At 39.0% G+C, this 25,986-nt stretch overlaps 1 protein-coding gene across 1 annotated transcript in view; it reads left to right on the top strand.

The window, feature by feature from the left end:
- GNA13 (G protein subunit alpha 13) overlaps positions 1–25,986 on the top strand; it is a 39,599-nt gene that overhangs the window by 4,345 nt on the left and 9,268 nt on the right. Inside the window, exon 3 of the mRNA XM_028112367.2 lies at positions 25,834–25,884. Within this exon, the coding sequence (XP_027968168.1) occupies positions 25,834–25,884 (51 nt within the window). The remainder of the gene's footprint in view (positions 1–25,833; positions 25,885–25,986) is intronic.

Genomic DNA, 25,986 nt, shown 5'->3' with positions numbered 1-25,986 from the left:
TGAATTATGGCTCTGACGGGCACCATACAAACGTAGCACTTGATTACGTACTGTCTTGTATATTCTCCTCTTTGGTGTGTGTATCTTGTCAAGTAATTTGTTCATTAATGAAAGGCAAAGACTATCTCATGTTACTATTAAAATCAAGTTGCTGGGGCGCCTGGGTGGTTTAGTTGGTTAAGCGACTGCCTTCGGCTCAGGTCATGATCCTGGAGTCCCAGGATCGAGTCCCGCATCGGGCTCCCTGCTCAGCAGGGAGTCTGCTTCTCCCTCTGACCCTCCCCCGCCATGCTCTTTTCTCTCTCATTCTCTCTCTTTCAAATAAATACATAAAATCTTAAAAAAAAAAAAAAAAAAAAAAGACTTTAAAATCGAGGTGCTGGCAGCATTATATATTGACAATCAGGAATTTAACTTGACAAGTGACCTCCATCCAATTCTCAGACTTCTGGTTGATTTTTGTCCTTTGGTCAGTATTTCTTATTTTATAGCTGATAGTTCCTCCACACACCGCTTCTTGTCTCTCGTCACCCTCCCTCTTGTTTTTAAGTGCTGCTTATTCTCCTTTCTTAATTCATTTTCTTGACAAACCACACTTTCCACTCTAAGGTTTCTCAGGACGCTATTCATCCTTCCAGGTCAGGGGAGGAACATCCATCTGCAAAAGCATATGGTTCATATTGATTGGATGAATAAATAAACAGCTGAACTCTAAAGGTTTCTGTAGGAAAGTTCTATAAGTCCATTTAATTGAAGTTGGGCCTCACCGACACTTGAATTTGGACATTTACATCCTAACAGTTTTGTATCAAGACTGTCATGTCATCGGAGTGAAGAAAGCATTCCTAAATATTTGCCATTAAGAACAAATAGCCAAAACCAGAGTGAGGATTGGCATGTTGTTGACTTGACCCAGCTGATGCTTTAGGAGCAGAGGTTTTGAGCACAAGGAGTTCCAGAAATACTTTTCCTCATAAAAAGTAGGGGCAGAAAGAAAAAAAAAAAAGTAGGGGCAGAAAAAAAGAGGAACAGGGAGAGATGTAATTTTAAACTCCTGGAGGACAGGAATTTTTTTCCTGTGTGTATCCTTGGCATTGTTAATGGTGCCTGTCACGTATAGAAGGAGTTCAGGTGTTACAATGAATTAATGACTCCGTGCTTTTGGATGCTGTGTGGGCTTGGCACAGTGTTAGACACTGAGAAGGCACCCGGCTCATTTCAAATTTTCCTCACAGTCCTCTTCAGTTCCTTTTCTTCTCTACACGCAGTGAATTCCCAAGTCCTGTCTTTCCCACCCTTGACAAATCTCTAGCATCCACTGCCTCCTTCCCCCCTTTCCATTAATGTCTTAGTAGCTCTTGCTTGGACTCCCAGGTAATCTTGTTCAAACACCACATGGGTTTGTTCAGAAAGCTGTGCTTATTCTCCATTACCTCCAGAACAGAGTTCAACCTCTTTATTTGAGTCAAGACTACCTAGCTTACCTACAATTCCAATAATGTATTCATTAGACTACTTCACACACCCGATAGCCTCTCAGTTTCCACATACCCTGATTCTCTGCTTCTGTGGCTGTCTTTAGAGGGTCTTTCTGTCACGGTTTTTCATTACTGTATTAAGTAGGTCCTATCCTTATCTTAGAAGAACGGTAATCACATTTCAGTGTGACTAAATGTGGTCCATGGACCCCTTGCATCAGATTCACTGGAATGCTTGTTTAATACAAAACAAAACAAGCAGAGTTCCAGACTCTCATCACAAGAGGATCTGAATCAGGAATCTGGGACGGGGCCCAGTGCTGTGTATTTGTACCAGATAGTCATCGATGATTTGGATGAATTTGCTCCTCGGCCCCCAGAGGGACAGTGCCTTAGGGTCGAGCTTTCTCCAGCTCTCCTGGCTGGAATATGGCTCCCTGCCTGTGCCCTCCTTGCTGGGCTTGCTTCTGGCCCTCCTTTGGTTGCCTGTACTCCACTTGTTTGCACTTGTGTTTGGTTCTCCCACTAAAGTAGAAGCTCGTTGGTATGCCTTGTTTGTCTTTTTCTTGCTCACTAGCATAAGCCTGACATTTATTTTATTTCCTCATTTTTTAGACACTCTGAATTGTAAGGTTCTTCTAGAAAAAAAGAAACATCCCACATTAAGTGTCTTCTGGGAAATAGGAATCATTTCTGTATGCCAGTTTGTTAATTTTCTAGGAGATGGGAAGTCCTTGTATTACAGTCATAATTTTTCTTCTTATGTTTAATAGCGTATATTCTTGAATCTTGGATAGAAAAAGTAAAACCATCAGGGGGAAAGGGAAGAGTTAGCAGATAAATAAAATTCGTCGTTTTTTGTTTCAACTAACGATTATTTATTAATGCAAGTTGAAATGCAAAAAAAAAAAACCTAATGGGAACAGTTTTTAAGCCTTTTTATGGCTTTTTTTTTTGCTTAAGATGAACAACTGTCTTATAATCAGTCCTTGGGGCAAAAGGGATAGGGTAGGTATCAATCATAGCTTAGGTTTTTAGCCAGCCATTCATTTGTTAGTAATAACTTCGCATACAAACATGAATGTTTTCTTTTCCAAGTTCCCAAAGGCAAACATTTCCTTTTCTGGTTAGTTTCATTATGGGTAAGCTAAATAGTTTACTGTGGAAAAAGAAAAATCTAAGATTTACATTGCTCTTCTAGCTTTTAAGGTACCTTTCTAATTCTTGTAAACGAGCTCACAGGATAATACATACTCAGAAGCGGTCTCTTTTAGTACTGGATTAAGTATTTGTGATGCTGAGCTTTAGCTGTACGTACGTTCACTATGGCCTGCCACTGCACAAATGAGACACCCTCTCTGGAAAAACCTGTGTGACTATGGTTGGGGAATTTGGTAACTTCGATGACTAGAGATGGGAGTCAGGGCTTGGCTGGAAAGTGATATAACTGCAGATACAGAGCAAAACGAACAAAATGGCGAGGAATCATTGTCAGTTAATTTTTTGGGATGTTTAATATACAGTTACTTATTCAGAAATAGAAGCAACGTTAACAGGACTGGTTAAATAGGATAGGAAAGTTTGTGACTGGGAGGGACACTCCAGAGCTTCCTAGTTTCTATAAACACTTTTAACTTGTCAGCATTAATACAACTTCCTGTAATGACCAGTCTTTCTTTGCAATGCCTGAAACCAAAGTAATTTTCATTGTTACCGTGGTACCTTCAGTTAGATTTAATTTTTCTTATTCAAGTAGTACAGTTTGTGCTGGATGATCGCTACACTTCTCCAAGCTGATGAGATAGTTTATCCATTAAGACAGAGATGCTCTCAGTCTGGGCAACAGAGTAACTATTTAGCCTCATGCATTGACCTATAAAGAGCTGAGCACTAAGTAAAATAGGAACTTCGGTGTGGACTGAAATATTTATTTCTTTATTTGTCCTGCAAAATAGATTTGAAATGCTATAGAATTAAAGGCATTGGTTTATTCTTTAACTCTAATTTGGATTGGCTTTAAAAAACGAATCAATTACTACTTTCAGTGGCAAAATATGATGTTTCTGTTGAAGAAGGAATTGATCTATTTTCTCTGTGAATAAAACCAGCATAGGACTTTGACTTCATGTTGCAAAAAACCTATTGTCTCCTGATTCTAGGGTCATGGTAAAACATTTGAGCATATATAACAAAAAGATTCTAACAGCAGAGATTTTAAAATTTAGGTCTCTACAGATCGAATTGCCTTTTGGTGAATTTGATCAGATGAAAGTGGTTCCATTTTATCCAAATCTTAGAAACCCACAGCTATAGCAGTGTACATTAAACACAGAGAGGATGCTTTGGCATGTGCTTATGGTTTTAATACAACTTTGTGATATTGTGTGTGTGTGCATTTACATGGGTATGTATTTCTTGATGTATTACGTCGGTGTGTTTGTGTTTATATCTTTTTTATTTTATTTTTTTGGTGAAAGCGTAACTAGCTATGGGATGTCTGGGCTCTAGGTACTGAAGGGGTGTTGTAAACTACTGTGCTGCTTTATTTTTACTGCTAAATAAAGCTACTGGTATAGTAATTCATGCTGCTCTGAAAATGTTCATTAAACAACTAAGGGATGAAGCAAGGAAATGGTTTTGTTATGAAAACTAGATTTTTAGTTTCAGAATTCCTTACTAGAGTGGACCTAGCCTGGGAGAAGTGCTTGTGACCTCTAGTTTAAGAAAAGCATAATTGCCGAAGGCCTCCCTGGATTGAATATTTCCTGTTCATCATTCACAGATGGCAGCAGCCCAACCAAACTGGGGCACCTAGTCATATTAGCCCAGAACAGGTGCCTTTTTCTTTCTCCAGAAAACTGATTCAGGGGCTCATAATTATATCACTTTTAAATACCTTATGTTTTATAAAAATCACTTTGTACTTTTCAGAGCCCTATCCACATGTTACCATATAATCTTTCAAAAACACTGTGAGAGGAATGAAATACATGCTGTTGTCTCCATTTCACAGATTAAAAAATTCAGAGGCAGAGAGGTGTCTTGATGCTTCAGATCACAGCTAGTGAAAGGATAGACTAGACCCTGGAACCCTGATCTGCTGACTCCTGGTCCGCAGTGCTGGTCAGTGAACCATTGTGGAGCACTCGAGCATTACAGCCGTGGAGCATTCTTTCCTTCCATGCCCAGCCTCTTCTGGCCAACACCCATGCACACAAATAATTAACACTCCCCTAGAAAGTTCTAGCACATTATTTTAAATATGTGTAAGGTTTTATTAAGAGTACATGGCATTGCACTGGTGATTACATAGTTCTTCTGTTCTGAACTTTCATAATGTCCTTGTGCCGTTCCTTCTTTATTAATTTAGATTATAGTTATGATATAAATCTTAAATGACATTTGATGGTAGATTTACTTGCTTAGTGGCACAGTTCATCCTAACCGCCATTCATCATGATAAAGGTGGTTTGACCCTTGACCTCCTTGAAAACTATAGCAGTGCTCCTCACCTGATGTCCCATCAGTGAGCATGGTTTGTAGCGCGCGCCCTGAAAAATAAAATTGTAATGACAGCTGCCTATTATCTGACAGGCAGCTATATATTTTTCTAGGCATGTGTCATTTGGAAATTGGCCTGTCTGGCATATAGTTGCCCAGCTTTGCACTTGGTGTGAAGAAGGGGCTATCAGAACCTTTGTATTCTGTTATTTTATGAGCTCTTTGCAGTGTTTCTCATGTAGCTGTCCCAGTTTTTATACTGCTTGTGAGCATTCCAGATTGCAGTTTGTCTTCAGTTTTTGTTCCAGTTAGAAACTGCCTATTTTTTTTTAAGTGCATATTTCTGGAAGTTGACAATTATTTTTATTTCCTTGTTTGAAAGTACTTTGTTTTTTTTCCAGCTGTATGATAAGAGTTCACTTTTGTCATTGTGAACATATTTTTTTTATAAGATGCTTTTTTTCAAGAGAATTTATTATATCCACATTAGCAGAGCATTATTAGAATGGACTGATGGGGATCAAGGACTTTAGTGGCCTTTACCAATCTGTTGCAGTGATAGTAGTTGTTTATCTTAATCTTTCCAATTTAATCTCTTTCTTCTCTTGGCAAAATGAATAAAAAAGATTTTTAAATCAGTGCAGTGGGTGAACTGTTTCATCCCCAACTATTATACGAGAGATGCAGAAAACTAGTAGTAGAATCACTCTTCATTGATTTATTTAGGCTTTAGGTCTAAGTCATAAGACCTAGGTACTTGGTTTTGCTACATGAAATGTTGTACCTTCCCAGCAAATTAGAAAATAACCATATTCAAAGTCATTGATTTATTTTACCTGTTGTAAAACATTTTTACAAATGGTTTTAATATGATGACATTCCGCTTCAATGTGGTTATCTGCTGTGCAGTGGGATAACGTGGGACTAGATAACCAGCTAGAGCTTGTGTCCTTGCTCTGCCCTTCACTGTGTGAGCTTGAGCGAGTCCGTCAGCCTTTCTGTTCTGAAATTGTAAAAGGGGAACTATCTGAAGATCTATTATTATTAGGTTGTTGTAGAAATTGCATGAGATGATCCATAATAAAATAAGCCTGTGGCACAGTGCCTGACCCATATTAACCGTATTATTAACATTAGCCGTTAATATCCCTAATAAGCCATATGCGCATCAGCCATAAGTAGCTTTTTAACAGAATAAAGCCCTGTAAGCATTGATTTGATTCACTCTCTGAACTTGACTACCGATATAAAAATCTTGAATTCTAAAAAATGCAGAATATGACTCATATTCTCATTACACCATATGTTGTCTCTATTGAAGGTAGAACATCCGGGAGAGAATTGAGCTCCTCTGCGTTGCGGTATTAGTTCTTGTTGCCTTCTCATACCACTTTGCTTGGTCTTTAATCTGATGTGTAGGCTGAATTAACCAAATCCTTATCTTTCTGCGGGGCGTACGGTAGGATAGCCTTCGGCAGAGGTGCAGGTGCTCTGCCCCTCCCACGGCATGGGCCTCCCTGCTCCATCTCTGTGGTGACCCTCCATCGCCACACGTATGTTCGCTCCCTCTCGAGGCTTTGCAGGTACGCAGGTCGAAGAGGGTATTTGGGCTGCTTTTCCAAGGTAAAAAAAATTCCTTACAAAATACAGAGTGATTTTTTTTTTTTTTAAGATTTCATGTTACTTTTTGTGAGATTTTCTAACTTCTGATCATTTTGCATAAAAACCAAGTAAAAGCACTAGTCTAACAGAGAAATGCCTCCGTTTTTTTATGGAGCAAAATAAACACATTTCAAATTTGCTCCCCTAAAGAAAAAAAACATTTTACTGGTTTTGGCATTTAAAAACAATGTTAGCTAACAAACAAAACTCTTCTATGGCTAAAATATAATAGTGTCTTTGGGTTTCTTGAGCTTGGAGCAGCCACATTTAGCCTGTTAGTAGGACATTTTCTCTTCTCATCCTTCTAGAAAGGTTAAAAGAGCTGGACTAATGAATAATTGGTATGAGAGACTTTCACTTTCCTTTTCAGTATCCTGATTACTCTTATTCCCCGGATAATCTTTTTAAGAATTATTTTCTGTTAAGACAAGCTGCTTAATAGGAGTGTCTGTCATCATACATCGTGCAATTTTCATTTAGGCCTCATGATGTGCAGTGCGGTTATATCCACTTACTGATACTAAGTAAAAGAAAAATGTAAGCTACTAGGTTTTCCTAGTTGCTAGAGAGTCACAAGTTATTGCCAGGCCAACTTCGAGTTACAGGAGGCCTCACAAATAGAAGATCATGCTTTAGATAAATGGCTGTTCCCGTGTAAGATGGTCCCTAAATTCCTATTTATTGATTTTTAAAAGCCTAAATAAGTGAATGCTGTATATTCACAAAGCTGCAAATACTATTTATCCTAGTTTAAATACTTAAAAAGAGAGTAACGTGATTTAGCCTCTTGAGTTAAAATACTGCCGTACTAACGATTTGCTCTTTTTAGCTGTTACTTGCTACATTTGCAGTAAAAGTATTCTTGTTTGTTAACTACAGCTTCAAAAATTATAGGGACTTTATACCATATTGATGTCACACATTTCAGTTCTTTAATAGGGCAAGGAGAATTATACGTACTTAATTTTTCCCTTGACTTTTTAAAATTATCTTATGATCAAATGTTGCAACCAGTTTTAAGGTTGGTGTTACAACTTAGTAAGAAACCAAGATTTTTACCTATTAAACAGCATTTTGCACATTGGGCCATAATGTAAAATATCTTTGTTTTGAAAAAGGAGGCTCTTTGTTTTGTTTTGTTCTAAACTTTCATTCTGTAGAAATGCATTCTTTTGAAGGGAATATATATGTTCATCTTTTTTTTTTTTTTTTACATTTTTGTTTATTTAAGTGATCTCTACAGCCAGCGTGGGGCTCGAACTCACGTCCCCGATGTCAAGAGTCATGTGCTCTTCTGATGAGCCAGCCAGGCGCCCTTCATCTTATATTTTTATATGTAATTATATTTTGTGCTAAATGCAAGTATTAAGGTTTAGAGCATTACTCTGAGTATCCATTTTCATTATGATAATTGAATTCTTTCCTCAAATAGGAAAAGTAAAGAGCAAACATGAAAGACAATGTGGGCAAGGAGGCCTTGAGTAGCAGATTTTAAGAGATCTGTTCTTTAACAAGTCTGATAACAGTTAACTGGCAGCTCTCAGCAGCCATTCAGTAACATGTTATTCAACACCTACTCATGAGCAGGCTGGATATTTGCTAGTGAATCAAATGAGAACAATCTCTGTTCTCATTGATCTTGCTAGTTGGAGGAAGCTACATTAATAGGTGAACAGATAACGAATTACACGTGGTAAATGTTCTGAAGGACAAGAAAAGAAAGCCGTGAGGGAACAGGAGGATGGTCTGAGGAGGTGACCTGTAGGTTAGGGCCCTGTGGGTGAGAAAGGGTCAGCCAGGTGAAGAGAAGTAAGGTTCAGCAGAAGGAGCATCGTGTGTGCAGGACGTAGGTGGGGAAAAGCTTGCTGGAGTGTAGAAATTGGGGCAAATGAGAAGAGCGGTGGTCATTCAGCAAATAGTTGTCGAGAACCCCTGGATGCTAAGCAGTTCCAGGGTTAGGAGACTATTGCAGAAGGAACAGCTTGTCGGGTGGAAGCTGTGAAGCTGGAGAGGAGACTGGTGGCTTCAGGATGCACTTTGTAGGGAGAATCATGGGGATCTGAGAGAATGGAGATGAGAAGAGTGAGAGGGAAGCAGACGTTAAGAGTGACTTGGCTTCTGGTTTTAATGACTAGGTGGATGGTGGTGCTTTTTGCTGAAATGAAAAGATTGTGTGAGAGAGATTTGAGGGGGAAGATGAAGACTTTAGTTTGGGTATACGAGGTTGAGATCTCTGTGAGACATATAGATGGAGTCAAGTAGACAGTTTGATACATGAGTCTGGAATCCAGAACAGAGCGTTGGGCTGTAGGTAGAAATTCAGGAGTTACTTGTATTCAGGTGATGTTTAAAGTCTGTAGAATGTGTACATTTACTCAGGGGGAGGGTGTAAAAGAGAATAGGGCTCAGGGTGGAGTCTTTAGGGACCTTCAGAGCACTTGAGAACATCCAGAGAAGGGGATGCTGGCAGACATGGCCAAAGGGTAAGAGAATTTCAGGAACGTGTAGTACCATGGGGGCCAGAGAAGAGTTTTGGGGAAGAAACAAGTGGATGGTGGTGCCGCACGCCACTGAAGGTGTAGTAAGGCGAAGACTGACGTGTTCCTTGATTTTGGCAACAGGAAGGCTGTCGCTGACTGCGCCAGGTGACCTGGTAAGGGAGAAGCCTGGCTGGCAGGGCTCAGAGAGGGAAGAGAGGTGAGGAAGTAGAGAAGATTCAGTTGAGATTAAGCTGACTGTTCTCATTTCCCTTTTGCAGTACTTTCAACCACCTGGCTTGGTAGGTTGGGTTTTTTTCAAGCCTTTTCAGAGTTCAAGAGGACATTGTGTTTATATTAACCAATTTCTTTGAATCTCACTGTCTCAGAAGCAGAGTTCATACCAGGTAATGATGCTGTTAACGTTAGGCCAGGCAAACACAGAAGAGTTTTTCATTTTGTACTTGATTGTTTTACTTATGACCATTTTCTGTTTAGTGAGGGCAATAACTTGATCAGTTAAACACGTTCATTCCTTTGTTCCTTCAGCAGACGTATTCAATACCTGCCCACACTATGTTCTGGACTGAGTAGGCCCTGGGGACTCAGGAACTGCATGTCCGGCTGCCTTAATGGGGGCTCTTAATCTGGTGGGAGCCGGAGGAGTCAACCCACAGTGGTTGTCAGTGAGACGGTAAATGCTATAGTGTACTGTATTTGCTGCTTTCCTGCCAAGCATAGGCAGAATCACTAAGTGTTTACTAACCTGGAAAAGACCTTAGTGGGTCCAGTCCACTTTATTTTGTACATAAAACATAGGTCCATAGAGCTTAAGGTCACAGCTAGTTTTGATTAGAGCTACTCTTCAAAGTCAGGGCTGTATGACTCCATTGCCCATGTCTGATACTCACTACCATGCTTTCCTGCATCCCTTAATAGTATAATTAACTGAATAGTGATTTGGAAACAGGAACTGATATGCCAGTATAAATTTTGAACTATTTCTCACATTCATCGGTATTTAGAAACATTCACAGGTTGCATTGCTTTGCTGTCTGACATGATTGATTGGATCTGGGGAAGGGAAAGGTAGTTAATGCTCTTGTAGGCTGTGTGGAGCTTCTCTGTTGACAAGAGAATTTGGGATGGTGGATTGAACACTAAAATGGAATAAAGTGATTGGGATTTTCCTCTCATCAGCTGTGTGATTTTAGGCATAGAATTTCTTTATTAATGTTGATTGTTAATTACTGTTGCAGTTACTGCATAATTTTTGAGTTGTGGGGATTTCAAGATGCATTGTAGCACATCATCATAGAACAGAACTTTCCATCTGGTGTGCATTCACAAGGACTCTTACAGGCCCCTCTGTTTAGATAGCAGGGGAATTGAAACTGTATTTGGGAAGTATGTCCTGTGTTGGAAGACAATTCTTTTTTCCTTTTTTTTAACAATTGAGGTCATTTCTTTTTGATAAAAAAAAAAAGTTCTACTGAAGATTCTAGTTCTGGCAAAACTTGATGTTTCTTTATGTGTTATCGGGATTGTATATGATTGACCCTTTTCAAAAAAGTATTTTAACTTCAAAGAATTTTTTCAGAGCTCACAACTCTAAGCTCTTTACTGTAATCATTAGGTGGAATCTGAGAAATAGGAAAGTCATTTTGTTTTTGTTTTTTGAGGAAATTATTTACAGGCTCCAGAATCCAAACTAGCTTTTTTTGAAGTTTAAATTTTAAAACATATATGTCCACTGTAGAAAATCATCCAGCTAGCCCTAACCACTATTTTAAGACATCTTTATTGACATTTTGGTATATTTCCTTCTGATATTTGAATATAGTATTGGAGGTGTGGAGATAAACTTTTCTGTACTTTCTGTACAGTTTTATATCCTGTTCATTTAATGTTGCAGTGTTAACATTTCCTGGAGGAGGTGATTTTCTCAGAGAACTGGTAAGGCATTCTTCTGGAAATGGATGTGAATTTTTAACTTAAATGTAAAATTTTTTCCTGTATATATTTTTTTATGAACAGAAGGTGGTGGTGCTAAATGGTAACATGGAATAATGGGCCAAATTTTACCATGTTGCTACCCAGTTGAACAGCATTATATGCAATGTCGGATCTAGCCCTCCATCTCTGCCATGTTAAACTGCTTCTTCACATTTAAAGTCTGTATTTAGGGGCACCTAAATACAGTTAAGTGTCTGCCTTTGGCTCTGGTCATGATCCCAGGGTCCTGGGATCGAGTCCCTGGTCCGGCTCCTGCTTCTGCCTCTCCTTCTGCCTCTCCCCCTGCTTGTGCTCACGCGCTCTCAAATACATAAATAAAAATCTTTAAAAAATAAAAATAAAATCTGTGTTTAATTTTTGAGGGAAGACTTTAAAAAGGAATGCTGACCTCCACTCTGAAACCTGTTATTATTTTAAAGAAGGGGCTGTAGTTCTTATGTAGGGTTTAGAGAATAATTGATCCTTAAGATAACAAAATTGAACAGCTTGTATGTGTTAGGTACATGCATGTAAGTGGAAGATACATATGTATCTATAAATACTTAGTAAATGTACGGCTAAACTTTTGTCTTTCTTCAGGATGAAATGTTCTAATAAAAGTAAGGTTCCTGGGCGCCTGGGTGGCTCAGTTGGTTAAGCGACTGCCTTTGGCTCAGGTCATGATCCTGGAGTCCCGGGATCGAGTCCCGCGTCGGGCTCCCTGCTCAGCAGGGAGTCTGCTTCTCCCTCTGACCCTCTGACCCTCTTCCCTCTCGTGCTCTCTATCTCTCATTCTCTCTCTCAAATAAATAAATAAAATCTTTAAAAAAAAAAAAAGTAAGGTTCCTTTTTGTGATTTCTGTAGTAGGAGAATTACTAAACTGCCTTGTATATGTTGTGTTACGTGTGAATTGGAATTTGGTAGGACTACAGGAATACTCTTAAGAAGACTATGATCATTAGCCTTAAATTTATTTTGGTGATAAGTCTCCTTGAAAAACTGGATGTAAAAAGGAACTTACTAATTTGTGAGCAATGGCAAGGAAAGGGCAGTTTACAAAATAAAGTGATAGCTTAGTTTGGTCCAAAAATTTATTTTTAATCTTGTGCACTAGTTTGTTTTTACAGCTTATATGCAGGCAACATGGAAATTAATTGCCTAAATTAGACAAAACTTTTTTGGAGAAATTCTGTTTAGGCTATTATAAACCATCTTAGATTAGTCTGGAAAAGTATTTACTTTGGAAAAATGTTTTCAAGTACTGGGGTGGTTTTTAATGTAACTGACTAATTTTTGGCTCTTTTGGAAGTTGTAAGTGGTACACATGGAAAACGCTAGCCAGAATTTGAAAATGCATTCAGTTAAGAGTCCATTGAATATTGACCTGTTTTCCTTTGACAAAGAACAATAGTTTATATATTTCTAATATAAGTAAATACTGTCTTGTTCCTCATGAACCAAACATGCACGAATGATAGTACTTTAAGTATGCTTTCATAATAAAGATGTCAATATGACCCTCATTCGAAACGTGCTGTGTATCCCATCAATACTTTATAATGCTTTTTTCCAGAGAAAAATGAATAGGGAAAGCCATTTTTTTTAAAAAAGAGTAGGTCATTTCAAAGATAGGAATAATAGTTCCTTTGTGAAGAGCAGGCGAGAGGAGAATGTTGGAAGGACACTAAAGGAGAGAAGAGGTGAGCCCGCCCATGGCCAACTCTGAGAACCAGGGGAAGGGCTTTGTGCGTGTGCCTACACCGTGTGTAAAGCTAGCTAGCCTCCTTATCATATTTTAGTTTGAGGAAAAAAATTAATGGAGGGAAAGACGTGGAAGCCTTTAGAGAGGGAGTATATTTCAGATATTTGAAATACGATGGTTTCAAGCTCTTCTTACTTTATTGTCATCTTCAAAGCTATGAACAAACTCTTAAAATAGAATTAGGCCAGGTTTTATGTTTACTGCCTTTAAGAAATGAAGTATAATGTTAGAATCATAGATTTCAGATAAATAGCATGAGCAGAGCAGTATCATGGTAACTCATTTTCATGTGACTGTGTGAAGAGAATAGAGAAAGGACAAATGGCATGGGAAATTGAGTCTTTAAATAATAAAAAAAAATATTGTCGTCTGCCTTTGTTATTAGCCACATCCTTAGACTGAAATGAAGAGTCTTGATTCATTAACCAGCTTTAACCCCAAACTTTTTCCGTTTTGTACCTTATTTATATTCGGCATTTGATTCTTACTGTAAACTTCCATAAGTAAATGCTAGGTGGAAAGGCTCACATTGCTCAAAGTCTGTTCATAGAATATTGCCCTAAAGTCTCCTTACTTAGATATGGCTTCACCATGATATTTGCAGGGTTTAAATTACTAGTAGATACAAATATAAATTACTGACTTAAAAAAAGATATATGTACGGGCGCCTGGGTGGCTCAGTTGGTTAAGTGTCTGCCTTTGGTTCAGGTCTTGATCTCAGGGTCCTGGGATGAAGCTCCCCCACCCCACCCCATGCGCGTGCACATGTACTCTCTCTCAAATAAAATCTTTTTTAAAAAATTAAAAAATAGGGCACCTGGGTGGCTCAGTCGTTAAGCGTCTGCCTTCGGCTCGGGTCATGATCTCAGGGTCCTGGGATCGAGCCCCGCATCGGGCTCCCTGCTCAGTGGGAGGCCTGCTTCTCCCTCTCCCACTCCCCCTGCTTGTGTTCCCTCTCTCGCTGTGTCTCTCTCTGTCAAATAAATAAAATCTTTTAAAAAAAATTTTTTAATAAAATAAAAAAACATAAAGGTCACTTTTAAAGGCGAGTGGATGTTTTCTTTCGAATAGATTTTTCCAAACATATGCTTAATGAAGCCTACCTAATGAATATTCAGGAAACTTTGATCTGGCTTAGTTTGGGGGATTATCAGACTGATGAAAATTAATTGCACATTACAGGGACACCAAAACCTTATTGTGGCAATCGAGGCAGTACGATGGGGCAAGTACAACTCACAGGTGTAATCAGTTTGAGGAGTAAACAGATTTCTAGTTTTTTCTCTTATCTCTTGATCCTTTTTCCTCTTTGAAGTATTCCAAACTTGCAAATGAAAGACTTAACATGCATGGAAAGTGTGTAAAAAGCTTTAAATCATTGGACTTAGCCATTTTAGAACACAGACATCTATTTTGTAGTTTACTAGTACTTCAGGAAATGTTTTGCTGTTTATAGCATTTGAGTAGTGGTTGGTTCTCTGTATAAAGAGAAACTGGATATTAACTTTGAGTTCTCATTTTCAGAATCACATGTATACTTAGATTTCAGAAGAAAATTTCTCACTGCTTAATTACCTTGGTAGTATAGATTTTCTCTACTGTTTCTTGTGCTATCATGTTTATTTTTAAACAGAAAACTACCAGGGGTGCCTGGATGGCTCAGTCGGTTGAGCCTCTGACTCTTGATTTTGGCTCCGGTCATGATCTTGGGGGTCCTGGGATCGACCCTGCATCGGGCTCCCCACTCAGCCGGGAGTCTTGCTTGCCCCTCTCCTCTGCCTTCCCCCTTTTCTCGCACTGTCTCTCTCTCTCTCAAATAAATAAATCTTTAAAAAAAAAACTATTTTAGGTAATGCTGGTCTCATAACTAAAAGGGCCTCCACACGTAAAAATGGGATACTTCTTAATTCACTTATTTTTTTCTAATTGACTTCTTTTTTCAGGGAGTTTTCTGCCACTTATAGGCACACTTAATTAGCCTGTAGTTAAATTCTAGACATTTTACAGGATTAAACAGTGGCAGTTTATTTAGTAGTAAACTAAAATCTGATACATTACTTACACTTCGCATGTGATTAAATTTTTTTTGCATGTGATTGAATTTTATTTTATTCTTTCTAAAGATTTTAGTTATTCATTTGAGACACAGAGATAGAGCATGAGCAGGGGGAGAGGCAGAAGCAGACTCCCTGCTGAGCCAGGAGCCCCATGTGGGGCTCGATCCCAGGACCCTGGGAACATGACTGGAGCCAAAGGCAGACGCTTAACCATCTGAGCCACCCAGGTGCGCCGTGTGATTGAACTTTATTTGACCTTCTCATCCCACAATGTACCTGTTTACCAGGTAAAAAGAGAGTGCTTCTTCCTTATTAAGCACTTTGAGTTGCTTTATCTTACCATGCAAAGTTTAAATGTCTGTTGTAGGAGCAAATTAATTTTGTAGGTTTAATTGAGGTTCCAAGTTCTTTAGGATCCTATGCTAAAATATAAATAGTGGTTCTACTCATTTTTGTCATTTGTGCTTTTATAGCATTTTAACAGTGTAATACTTGGATTACCAGGTTCATCAATTTTTGACCATAAAAATCTCAGGGAGTTAGCTCTGAAGGCTGCAGACCCTGGCGGACGTATGAAAATAGGATCTAGGAATGTGGGAAGGAAGGCAGTTAGAAGGATAGTAAGGTACAACTGAGTGCCAAATCAGATGTAAAAAGAGAAAGGGAAAGCTCTACTTGTAGGCTTAAGTCCACTGTTTATGTCACAATTTAGATCTGTCAAAGGAAGGTCTAATGTTCTACTTGTAAGACGTAGTTGAACGAAAGTGATACTTGAAACCTACTTTTACAATAAGATAAAATAAGTTTCTAATCTAGTTTCTTGAGAGCCTGTTTTTGGAGGTTCTAGCCAAGAAGTGCAGCTACTCGTATACCCTTGACCAAAGAATGGTCCTCCTCTGTCGGGGAAGGTCGTCCTCCTCGAGCTTACAGCTTCGGGAGGGACACACATGGAGCGGTGAGGGAGGAAGGGGACATCTGCCTAGCTGGCCAGATCAGCTGAACCAAGCCCGGCCATCAGTGGGGTGACAGATGTCACAGCCAGATCGCCCTCACGTCCTCTAATCTAGTTTCTTAATATTCTTGGCATTTTTGCAAGGCTTAAAAAACACAACCAATTTGGTGTAATCAATACCAAAAGTCATGAAAGTGTTGATGTAAAATCCAATTTTGAGTAAAATGGGTGTCCAGATCTGAACTGAGGCTGGACTGACTACCTTAGAGTCCCTTCTTTTAGAGCTTACATTTTTGTTTTGGTAGATTTGTGGTGGACCTGGGGATCTGCAGTTTTTAAAAAAGATTTATTTAGAGAAAGAGACACGGGGCTCGGGGCTGGATCCCCCGACCCCGAGATCAAGACCTGAGCTGAAATCAAGAGTCAGACGCTTAACCACCTGAGCCACTCACCCCACAACCCTCCTCCGGCCCCCAGGGATTCAGTATCTTTAACAAGCCCATTAGAAGTGCTAACGCAGTGCCAGGTGTAGGACCTTCGTGGGTCTAGGACTGGAGTCAAAAAACACTGTTTCTGAAAAGGGCCAGTAGTGGGAGTATATTTTAGACTTTGCATGCCAGCAGACAAAATCAAGGGCATTATGTAGGTATATATATATATATATATGTATACACACACACACACAAAGAGGAAACAAATTTCCACAAGTTTTTTATGGATGAAATTCAAAATAGAATAATAAAAATTGTATACAGTATTTTGTAGTATATAGGCTTACTAATGAGAAGAGTGGGATTCTTTTGGAGATGAATAACACTTTGCTTAATTGGGGTTCGAATTTTACTGTTCCCTATCATCAAAATAAGTTGCAAATGTTCATTTATGCTGATCTGTAGTGAGATTTTATACATTTCATCCTTGAAAAAAATGTCTTTTCATACAGATAGGAGCTGCCAAGTGAGATTTTATACATTTCATCCTTGAAGAAAATGTCTTTTCATACAGACAGGTACTGCCAAAGGAGCATATGATGTTTTTAAAAATTTTTTTAAAGATTTCATTTATTTGAGAGAGAGCAAGTTGAGAGCACCAGCTGTGGGGGAGGGGCAGAGGGAGAAGCAGACTCCCTGCTGAGCAGGGAGCCCCACTCCGGGCTGGATCCCAGGATCCTGGGATCACGACCTGAGCTGAAGGCAGACACTTAACTGACTGAGCCACCCAGGCGCCCCTGAGCATATGATTTTAATTGAGCATAGTTATTGCTTGGAAGGCATTTATAGAATTCTGTTAGATTCTTCTCGATGTTTGCCTCTTGGCATATCATTTACATTGCAAATTATCCATTTCCAGTTGGCGGTTAGGTGGAAGCTCCTCATTGTAATTAAGTGGATTTTTAAAATATGAAAATATCCTTTCTACTTACATTGGGGTCTGAAAGATGCTGCAGGAACTATAGTTTGATTTTGGAAAAATACATGCTGCAAATTTGTGTGAGGATGGAGGTCTCACTTCTTGTTTTAACTTTTGACAGCAAAGAAATTATATAAAAGTTTGACATTGCTTATGATTAAAATAATGCCAGTTGTTGAAATGAATTACCACAGTATAAGTTTTGCAAAAACTGTTTTGCTTTTTAATGTGGAGTGGAATTCCTTAAGATATATAATCAGGTCTTCCTTAAAGTTAATTTCCAAAGCCATTCATGGTCTGCATTAGTGATTGAGCCTCGTTCTTATTTGGAAAAATTCAGTTGCATCCATTAGTTCCGAAAATCTCAGTAAAAATTTATCTCTGCTAAGCTCTTGAACTGTGTAATAGGACAAATCAGCATATTCAGCTTCTATTTTTTACAAAAATTCATGGAACTGATGACATATAAGTCCATGGAAAGTGAATTAAATTTATTATTGACACTTCACTGGTTCAAAAACACATGATAGACCCATCTGCTTCCCACAAAGTACCGAATCACGCAATGCGCAGTCATTTTTAGTCTTTCTAAATTTATCTTTTTTCTGCTGCGCACATACTTTTACTACCGTCAGTTGTAACACACCCTGGCGTATTACAGTTTAGGTTATACTGCTTTAGAGTTTTCTCAGCTTCTTTGAAAGTATTCTCATCTGTAGTTCTCCCACACAGACTGTTCGGACAGGCTAATTCTTCAGTCCCTTCAGACTTGGCGCTGATTCCTGGAGTAAACAACCACTCAGCAGTAAATGGTAGTCCTTGCTTGGCCAGCAAACGTGAACCACTTGGAAACTGACTTTAGTTTCAGTCTATTTCCATCTTTTACTTTTGCAAAGAAATCCTGCTGTGATGAGCTAGTCCCCTTTTAAATTTTGTGATTTTTTTTTTTCTCCTGTCGCTTTCCTGTGAGTTGGGATTATTTTTAAGAGTGTTCAGTCTGGTAATATGGACGTACATTGTATTCTCTTAGCATAGCCACGGTGTCACTGCATAATAAACACAGTGCTTTTCCATCAAATTTGGTGTATCAGAATTACCCACATTCCATTATGCCTCAAAAGTGGGACATTTAAAGTGCTCTTCTGCTTTTTGTCCTGATGGATATGCACTAGTAAAAAAAAGGAGTCATACTGTGGCGCCCCCGGCGACATGTGAGACAGTTTCGGACTGTGATTACGTCAGGGCGTCATGTCGTGCCACGTGAGCAGAGCTGCACACACAGCCCGTGTCGTGACCGCTCGTGGCCACTGCGGTGTGGAGCACGCTGGCCAGTGCGTCAGCAGACGAGCCAGGTCGTGAGCCGATCCAGGCTTATTTATGGACACTGAAATTTGAATTCCATGTCATTTTCAGATGTCATGAAGTATTCTTTTGATTTTTTTATCCCCCCAGCCATTTAGAAATGGGCCACGCAGAAATAAGCAGTGGGCTGGATTTGGCCTGCCGGTCACAGTTGGAGGATCCCTGCTCTAGAACATTCCGTAAGAGGAATACTCGCGTAGCTCTCAAGCAGCCTTTCCTTCTGCCACAGCAGCACTACCACTGCCGTACTCGCACAGATTTTTCCTCGAGTCCTGCAATGAGGGTCATTTTTAACGTTCCTGTTACACATTGCCAAGCTGCCTTATCTAAAATATGCATGCCTTGCTTTTTAAAAATTGTATTTAAGTCCAGCTTAAATTCCACATCCTTTTAAAGTTGTAGATTCTAAGTGCTGTCTTTTATACGATTTAGCTCTGCAGAAGAGAATATTGAATACATTTGTCACTTGTTCAGTGACTAGGCAAATAAACTGCCAAGCTTTCCATACTATGACTACACATCTGTTTCATAAAAATTACATTCTCATTTGTGTTCTCAGCTTCTCTGTTACCTTTAAACTCAGGGCCTCTGACTTCTTTTATGCCAAGCAAAGAAAGAGTCTTTGTAACACATCATTCTTGTGGATGGGGGGTAACGTTGAGCCCGTTCGGGCTTTAGACACGACTTACAAAATGCAGTTTGTAGAACTAATAGGATTTTTTAATTCACCGGGACACTGGAGCTTAATTAGCTCTCTTACCATTTTGTTCTTGAGGTGACTTAAGCTGAGGGGTACTCTCTGGTGTCTAGAACCGAGGCCCACTGGCTGCTAATGCCATGCCGAGACAGTCATGTCAGTGTTCTGAACAGAGGAAAAAGGGACTGAGGGATGACATGAAACATCTCACATTTTAAAAGTCGTAAGTGTGACTTAACCGCTTTTCTTTGCAGCTGATGAAAATTTCTCTTTAGTAACATAAGACAGCCTGAGGAAGGTTCTAATAGAGTCTCAAGTCATAACCAGCAAGAAGTGAGTGTTAGACCCATGATATTTCTTGCCTGATATATGGAATTATTTATTTCTGTATTAGCCAGGAGACTAAGCAACAACGTAACTTGAATAATGAGTCACAACAAAAGTGGACTTAAGAGTAATAGACGCAGAGAGATGGGGAAAGGAGAACTTTAAATCAGTTGTACAAACTGAAATTGTCAGCGTAGAGCAGAACTTCAGTAATTATCCATGAAACCACGAAACTTCCTCATTTTATTGACGGTTTAACTGAGGCCTGGAGAAGTTTAGAAACTTGCCAGATTAGTGTTAGAAAAGGACTAAAATTCACATATTTTCCTTAACGTTAATAGTAGACAACTAGAAGAGTTTTTGATCATTTCTGAAACTGTTAGGAAAAAATATTTGAGGGAAATTTGCCCCTGGTAGTTCATACTCCATTCACCACTCTTGGGGAGGAGAGAGAGGAGGCCCCCAGGTGCTGGGTGCTGAACTAGGTATAAAATTTGCTTAGGAGCAGTAAAGCATGAACAGAAGGTGACCTTCAGAAGCTCTTGGGCTTATTGAGAAGAGACTCCGGTATTCATTTTCCATGTCCTTCGTGATTAGATTGCAAACAACACACATTTTATATTTTTTAATTTGGGATTTTTTTTGAGACTGTAAAAAGGTTCTCTCTCTCTCTCTCTCTCTCTCTCTCTCTCTCTCTCTCTCTCTCTTTTTTATTTCCCCAGTAACACCCTCTAATGCTACTGTGGGAAATTTCTCCTATGATAGTATTCATCTTTTTATAGCACACATGTGTTTGCACGTGCTCGTGTGTGACACGTGCTCATGTCTGTGTGTGCATGGGTTTAAAGTTGCTTGTTTCACAATAGCTTAATCTGGGGGGGGGCTGACCTCTTAACAGAAGGAGGCTTTAGTTTACAGCCATGCACATTAAAAGGTACTAAAGTCAAATGATGTAATATATGGTGATTAACATAACAATAAAAATTAATTTAAAAAAGAAGTACTAAAGTCATTCTTGTGTCCCACTCTCGGTTTTCTACCTAACGGAAGGATCAATAGTATCACCTATGGTCTAAAATGGTGAATTAACAGGGCGCCTGGGTGGCTCAGTTGGTTAAGCGACTGCCTTCGGCTCAGGTCATGATCCTGGAGTCCTGGGATCGAGTCCCACATCGGGCTCCCTGCTCAGCAGGGAGTCTGCTTCTCCCTCTGACCCCCCCCCTCTCATGCTCTCTCTATTTCATTCTCTCTCTCAAATAAATAAATAAAATCTTAAAAAAAATAAAATAAAATGGTGAATTAACATCCTTTTTTTATGTTTGGGGAGTTATTTTAACCATAATGTATTTTTCATAGGAATAATATGTTGAAGTATTTACACTCCTTGAATAGATAATGACTGAGTAGTAGTGGAGAAGGCAGAGCGTAGTCACAGTATAGTCAGTTGGTGGTAGGGACTTTAAATACTAGAGATAACCCACATGTTCAAATGTGTGAAAGTGAATTATAAATATTTTGTACAGTCTCAAGTGCACAACAGGACTGTGTAAGTTACACTGATGAAACTTCCTTCAGTAGAAGTTGAAATTTAACAACGGAGCACATGCATATTTTTCTAATTACTATTATTTGATTTGGGTGAAATTATGACTTCCCAGTAAACAGAGAGGCCTGTAGTAATTTGAACCCAAAAGTTCTCAGATCCACTCTTAGGGAATGCACTTAAATCAGGACACATCTGGGGAAAGAACTTCCACTTTTTTAATATTTATAATACCAACGGAAGAACAAATAGGAACAATTTTCTTTTCCTTCTTTCTTTTTTTGAAAAGAGGATTTAATCAGTCCTTGAGCTACAGAGTTGCCTTTCCTATATTTAGGTAGCACAGGTAAAGCACACGTAGCGCAGATCCATTCTTATAAATCCTTGAGTCCGGATTTGTTAATGGAATTACGAACTTTTTGGATTTCAGAAAGATAATACAGTGCGTGTACTGTTTATTACGTAAAATCCATTGTTTTGCAGCACAATGTTTGAATAGTTTTACTACGTGGGAGAAATAAAGACTGTAAAGAACCTAAGGTCAATTCAGGTCAAGTTTCGCTCCCAGTTAAGTGTTGGGAGCCAACCTTACCAAAACACTTGTAGATAAGGGGTTGTAATTTCTTTGTAACCTTCACTTTGTGATCTACTACTTTAATTTAGCATCTAATGGTGTAAATATTTCATATGTGGCAGTTATATCAAAATAATTATTGTTTGATGACATATAATGTTGTTATATTAGTATGCCAAAATTTATTAAATCATTCCCCTAATGATAAATGGAAAAATGGACTTCCAAATCTTGCTATCATAGGTAGTACTGAGTAAAATATCTTTTTGTTTGTAACATTTTCTTTATGTTCAGTAAATTCCTTAGAATGGGTAAAAGTTCATGAAAAGTTTTCACCCATACTACTCATAACTTTCTAAAAAGTTTGAATTTGCAAGGTCGCTAGAATGAGTATACCAGCCTCTCTCTATACCCTCAGAAACAATGGGTTGGTTATAAGCATGTACTTTTTGAAAGAGGAAAGGGGGAGCTTGCTGCTTTAGACAGTGTGCTCATGTTAAGGTGACTTTAACTTTCATTTATTTCGCCATTAACTAAGATAAACAGCAGTACTAATTGAAATAGGTTTTTGTGTAGTTGAACTTTTATTGTCAATTTGGATATGGAACCTGTCATTTTCTGTGCTACACAGAGCCCCCTTGCTCTGGGCTGTCTGAAATGAGAAGCATCGGGGATCACAGTGTGGAGCCGATCAGAGTTTGCACCTTAGTTTATTACAGACACATCTACAAAACACATCTTCTCTGCTCTCGGCTTCGTTTATTTTCATCGTCATTTCACACTGTCGGGTAGGAGAGAGTCAACTAGAACCTTTGTGGCAGTGAGTAGTAAGCATCTTAGAAATGTTCAACTTCTTTGCCTTACTACTTCTTCTGAGATCACGCAGGGCACACACAGCTATGCTCAAGGCTGTTTATCACAACATGATTTATTTTTTAAAATGTTTACTAAAAAAGTCAAATGTTCAACATTACATCAGCGGTTTTATTTAACTTTTTACACAATAAATACTAAGAATTATTTTGACCATTAAATTTACTTAACAGTTATTTAAGTGGAAAAATCAGGACACAGACTTGTCTGTATTATTTCAACAGTGTTAAATGTACACAAGGTGCTCGGAGGAAGATGTCTTCAGGTGTTAACTGTGACCCTCCCTGAGTGGTGGAGGTGATGGCTATTACCTCTTTCCTCCTTTGTTCCTTTTACTAGTTACCAGTTTCCACAGTGAATTTATATTAAATCTAAAAATCAAGGAAAAAGCCAATAAATGCAATATACAACACTGCCAGTCAAAAAGCACCTTTTTTTTTTTTTAGAAACTTGCTAAATTTCATTTAAGGTATCTGACATTACGTTAAGTATTTAATATACACGTTACGGAAAGGAAAACAGTTTTGTTAGACTCATACATAAACAGAGTGACTATCTCTTATCATATTTGTCCAAGAGACTCTACTTCAGTATAACAGAATCATTATTTGTTTGAATTTTACTTTTTAAATACTTTTGGGTTGTACAAACAGTTCTATAAGTAAATAATTGGGATTTATAGATTAAGCCCAGATTCCCTTTGGCCCGTAGATCTCGGTCAAAACACAAAAATATTAATTTTTTCAGCAAAATTCATGACAAAATGCAAAAAATATCCCTACAAGTTTGCCCAGATAATCTCTTCATTAATCCAAAATGAATTCCTTGAAGATTTTTTCCCATCTTGTAAAAATTATCTTTAGATGCTGTAAATACTCTATAAGGTCCAGAAAAAAGCAAAACCATCTATCACTGCTTCCAATCATGAGGAAATCAGCCAGGCACTCCCCTCAGGCACCTCAGTACACCTGTGTACTTCTCCATGCTCAAAGTATGTCCCACAGATCCCTGGGGGGTCCCAGACACCCTATAAAGGGAGTCTTCCAAGTCAGCACTCTTCATAATGGTACTAAGCTGTTCTTCGCTTCTTCCCTGTGTTCACACTGGCCCCGAGGGTACAGAGAGAACAGCAGTGGCTGTGAACAGCCAGCACCTTAGCACAGGTCCAGGCATTGCCCCCCACCCCCCAAAGTTGTAGCCTCACCGCCATGCACTTGTGGTTGTCATTTCTCACACATACACCCCCCACTGTCACTTAAGATTATCCCTAATCAAGCATTAAAAATTGTTTTAAATCCCGACCTTTGAGTCCACATGTCTTTCCTGTACTGTGTGATGGGCTGGGAGGCACATGGAAATGCCCCTGCGGCGTACTGACTCAGGATGAAAAGCGCTTTTGCACCTGGTCGGATTGTGAGCTGAATCATGGAACACCGTTTTTACTCGAGAAACCAACCAACTTATTCAGACTTGGGCATTGGACAGACAAGTGAAGTTAGCCTATCACTTCAAGGAAAGTACGGGAGAGTATTTGTTGCCATTGGTAAAGCTTGAGCTTTGAAGTGGAAATCAAAATTTTAGGAGAACTTGTTTTGGCCCACCACTGTGAGCTTGTCAGACTTCCGTGAGAGGTGAAAGAGACACTCATGACTATGATTTTCTTACTATGGTGTAGTGAAACATGCTAGCATTTGGAAGCTCTGCATTACTCAGTCACCCACCATTGTTCCTATGACCGGTGCCTGGTGTTACAAAATAGTGGTCAGGTAAAAGATCCATTCTAAGTACAGGGTAAACCAGTGAGCTAACTTTTTTAAAACTACCACTTGTCAAGTTTTGGTATAGTAGCAAAAATATCTAAAGTTGTCTGAAAATATTTTATTAAAATGCTCCCTTTCCAACTATATTTTTGTGAAAGGCCAGATTTTCTGTATGTACTCAGCCAGGACAACGTATAGTAGCAGTTCAAATGCAGAAGCAAATGAGTATCTCACTGTCTTTTATCGAGCTATACTAAAATGTGTTAACATGTAATGGGTTTATTACTGATATTTTTAAATGAATTTTTAAATAAAATATTTTTTAAATTTCTTAGTTTTACTTTCTAATATAGTAAATACTAATAGCTGTAACCCACATAAACAAGGTCTGTTTGGGATCCTCAAGAATCTTAAGATGTGTGAAGGGATTCTGAGACCAAAATAAATTGAGAAACTTCTGTAAGGTCTGTGACCCAGTGTGGTCCCAGAAGTCACCTGAACTGCAGAAAGTACTGTTCGGTTGCGCCCCCGCCCCCCAGCCTCAGATCAGAACCTGTAGTCAACCAAGATCTTCAGGTGATTTCTCCTACACATTAAAGAAGCACTGCCTTCAGGAAATTATGGAAGCAGCCACGGGCGGGGCTGGGTTGGGGCGGGGGGGGCGGGGTACTGTGCTATGGTAATAGAAATCCAGCAGGAACAGAAAACACAGGGACAGCATCCTGAGAGAAAGAGCACTTCTTGCCCCAAATGGCTCCCCTCTTCTCTGTCCGTCCTCTAAGTATTTCCTCTTAGGAGTATAGATATTCGAAACTGACTGGAGGTTTAATAGAAATCTGGGCTCAGAGAGAGTAGGCTGGTCACTCAGGAAAAGACCTAAGGGAGACATGAAGCTTGTGTTATCCAGAATCTTCTGGAGCAAGGTGTGTCTGTCCAGGCAGGTGCCTGTTACTGATTTTACAGTGTCCTCACCTCATCTCTGGTTTGCTCTTGTCACTAATGATAACCACCATTGGTATACACTTAAGGTACGGAAATGTAGACAAAAAGAAGCCCCCTTAAACTGTATGTTTATCTCATAAGCAGTTTTCACCTTTTAATTACATCTTCCCTTTGGATGCCTAGATTGTTCTGTCACTAAGCGTCCATGTCATCCTGTCCACGGAGATGGTCACTGGGGCACCGCCTCTGGAAAGCACTTGTGAAATTACCCAGCCTGTAGCATGGGGCAGAAGCAGACACCGTATACGTTCTTAGTGGGGTCAGTGGTCTGGTCTGAAATTTGTGACTAAACGAACTGTGTTTAGATTAAGTGTACAACCAGACAGTTTAATGTAAACTGTTGTAACAGAATCTTCCATTTCTAAGCCCTAATGACTATTTGTTTTCTTCTTGTTTTAGGGTGAATCTGTAAAATATTTCCTGGATAACTTGGATAAACTTGGAGAAGCAGTAAGTTGTTATGTTTATCGCCATTTGAAAGCAGTAGTCAGGATATTAGTGGGGAGGTTTAGAAAAATTATGTATTAAAATAGCTGTTTGCTTCTTCCTTTT

The sequence above is a fragment of the Eumetopias jubatus genome, unplaced genomic scaffold, assembly GCF_037043125.1.
Source record: "Eumetopias jubatus isolate StellerSeaLion01/CBP00866 unplaced genomic scaffold, mEumJub1_p1.0 scaffold_10, whole genome shotgun sequence".
Lineage (NCBI taxonomy): Eukaryota > Metazoa > Chordata > Mammalia > Carnivora > Otariidae > Eumetopias > Eumetopias jubatus.
Note: the sequence above shows the minus strand (reverse complement) of the source record. Positions and strands in the feature narration are given on the sequence as shown.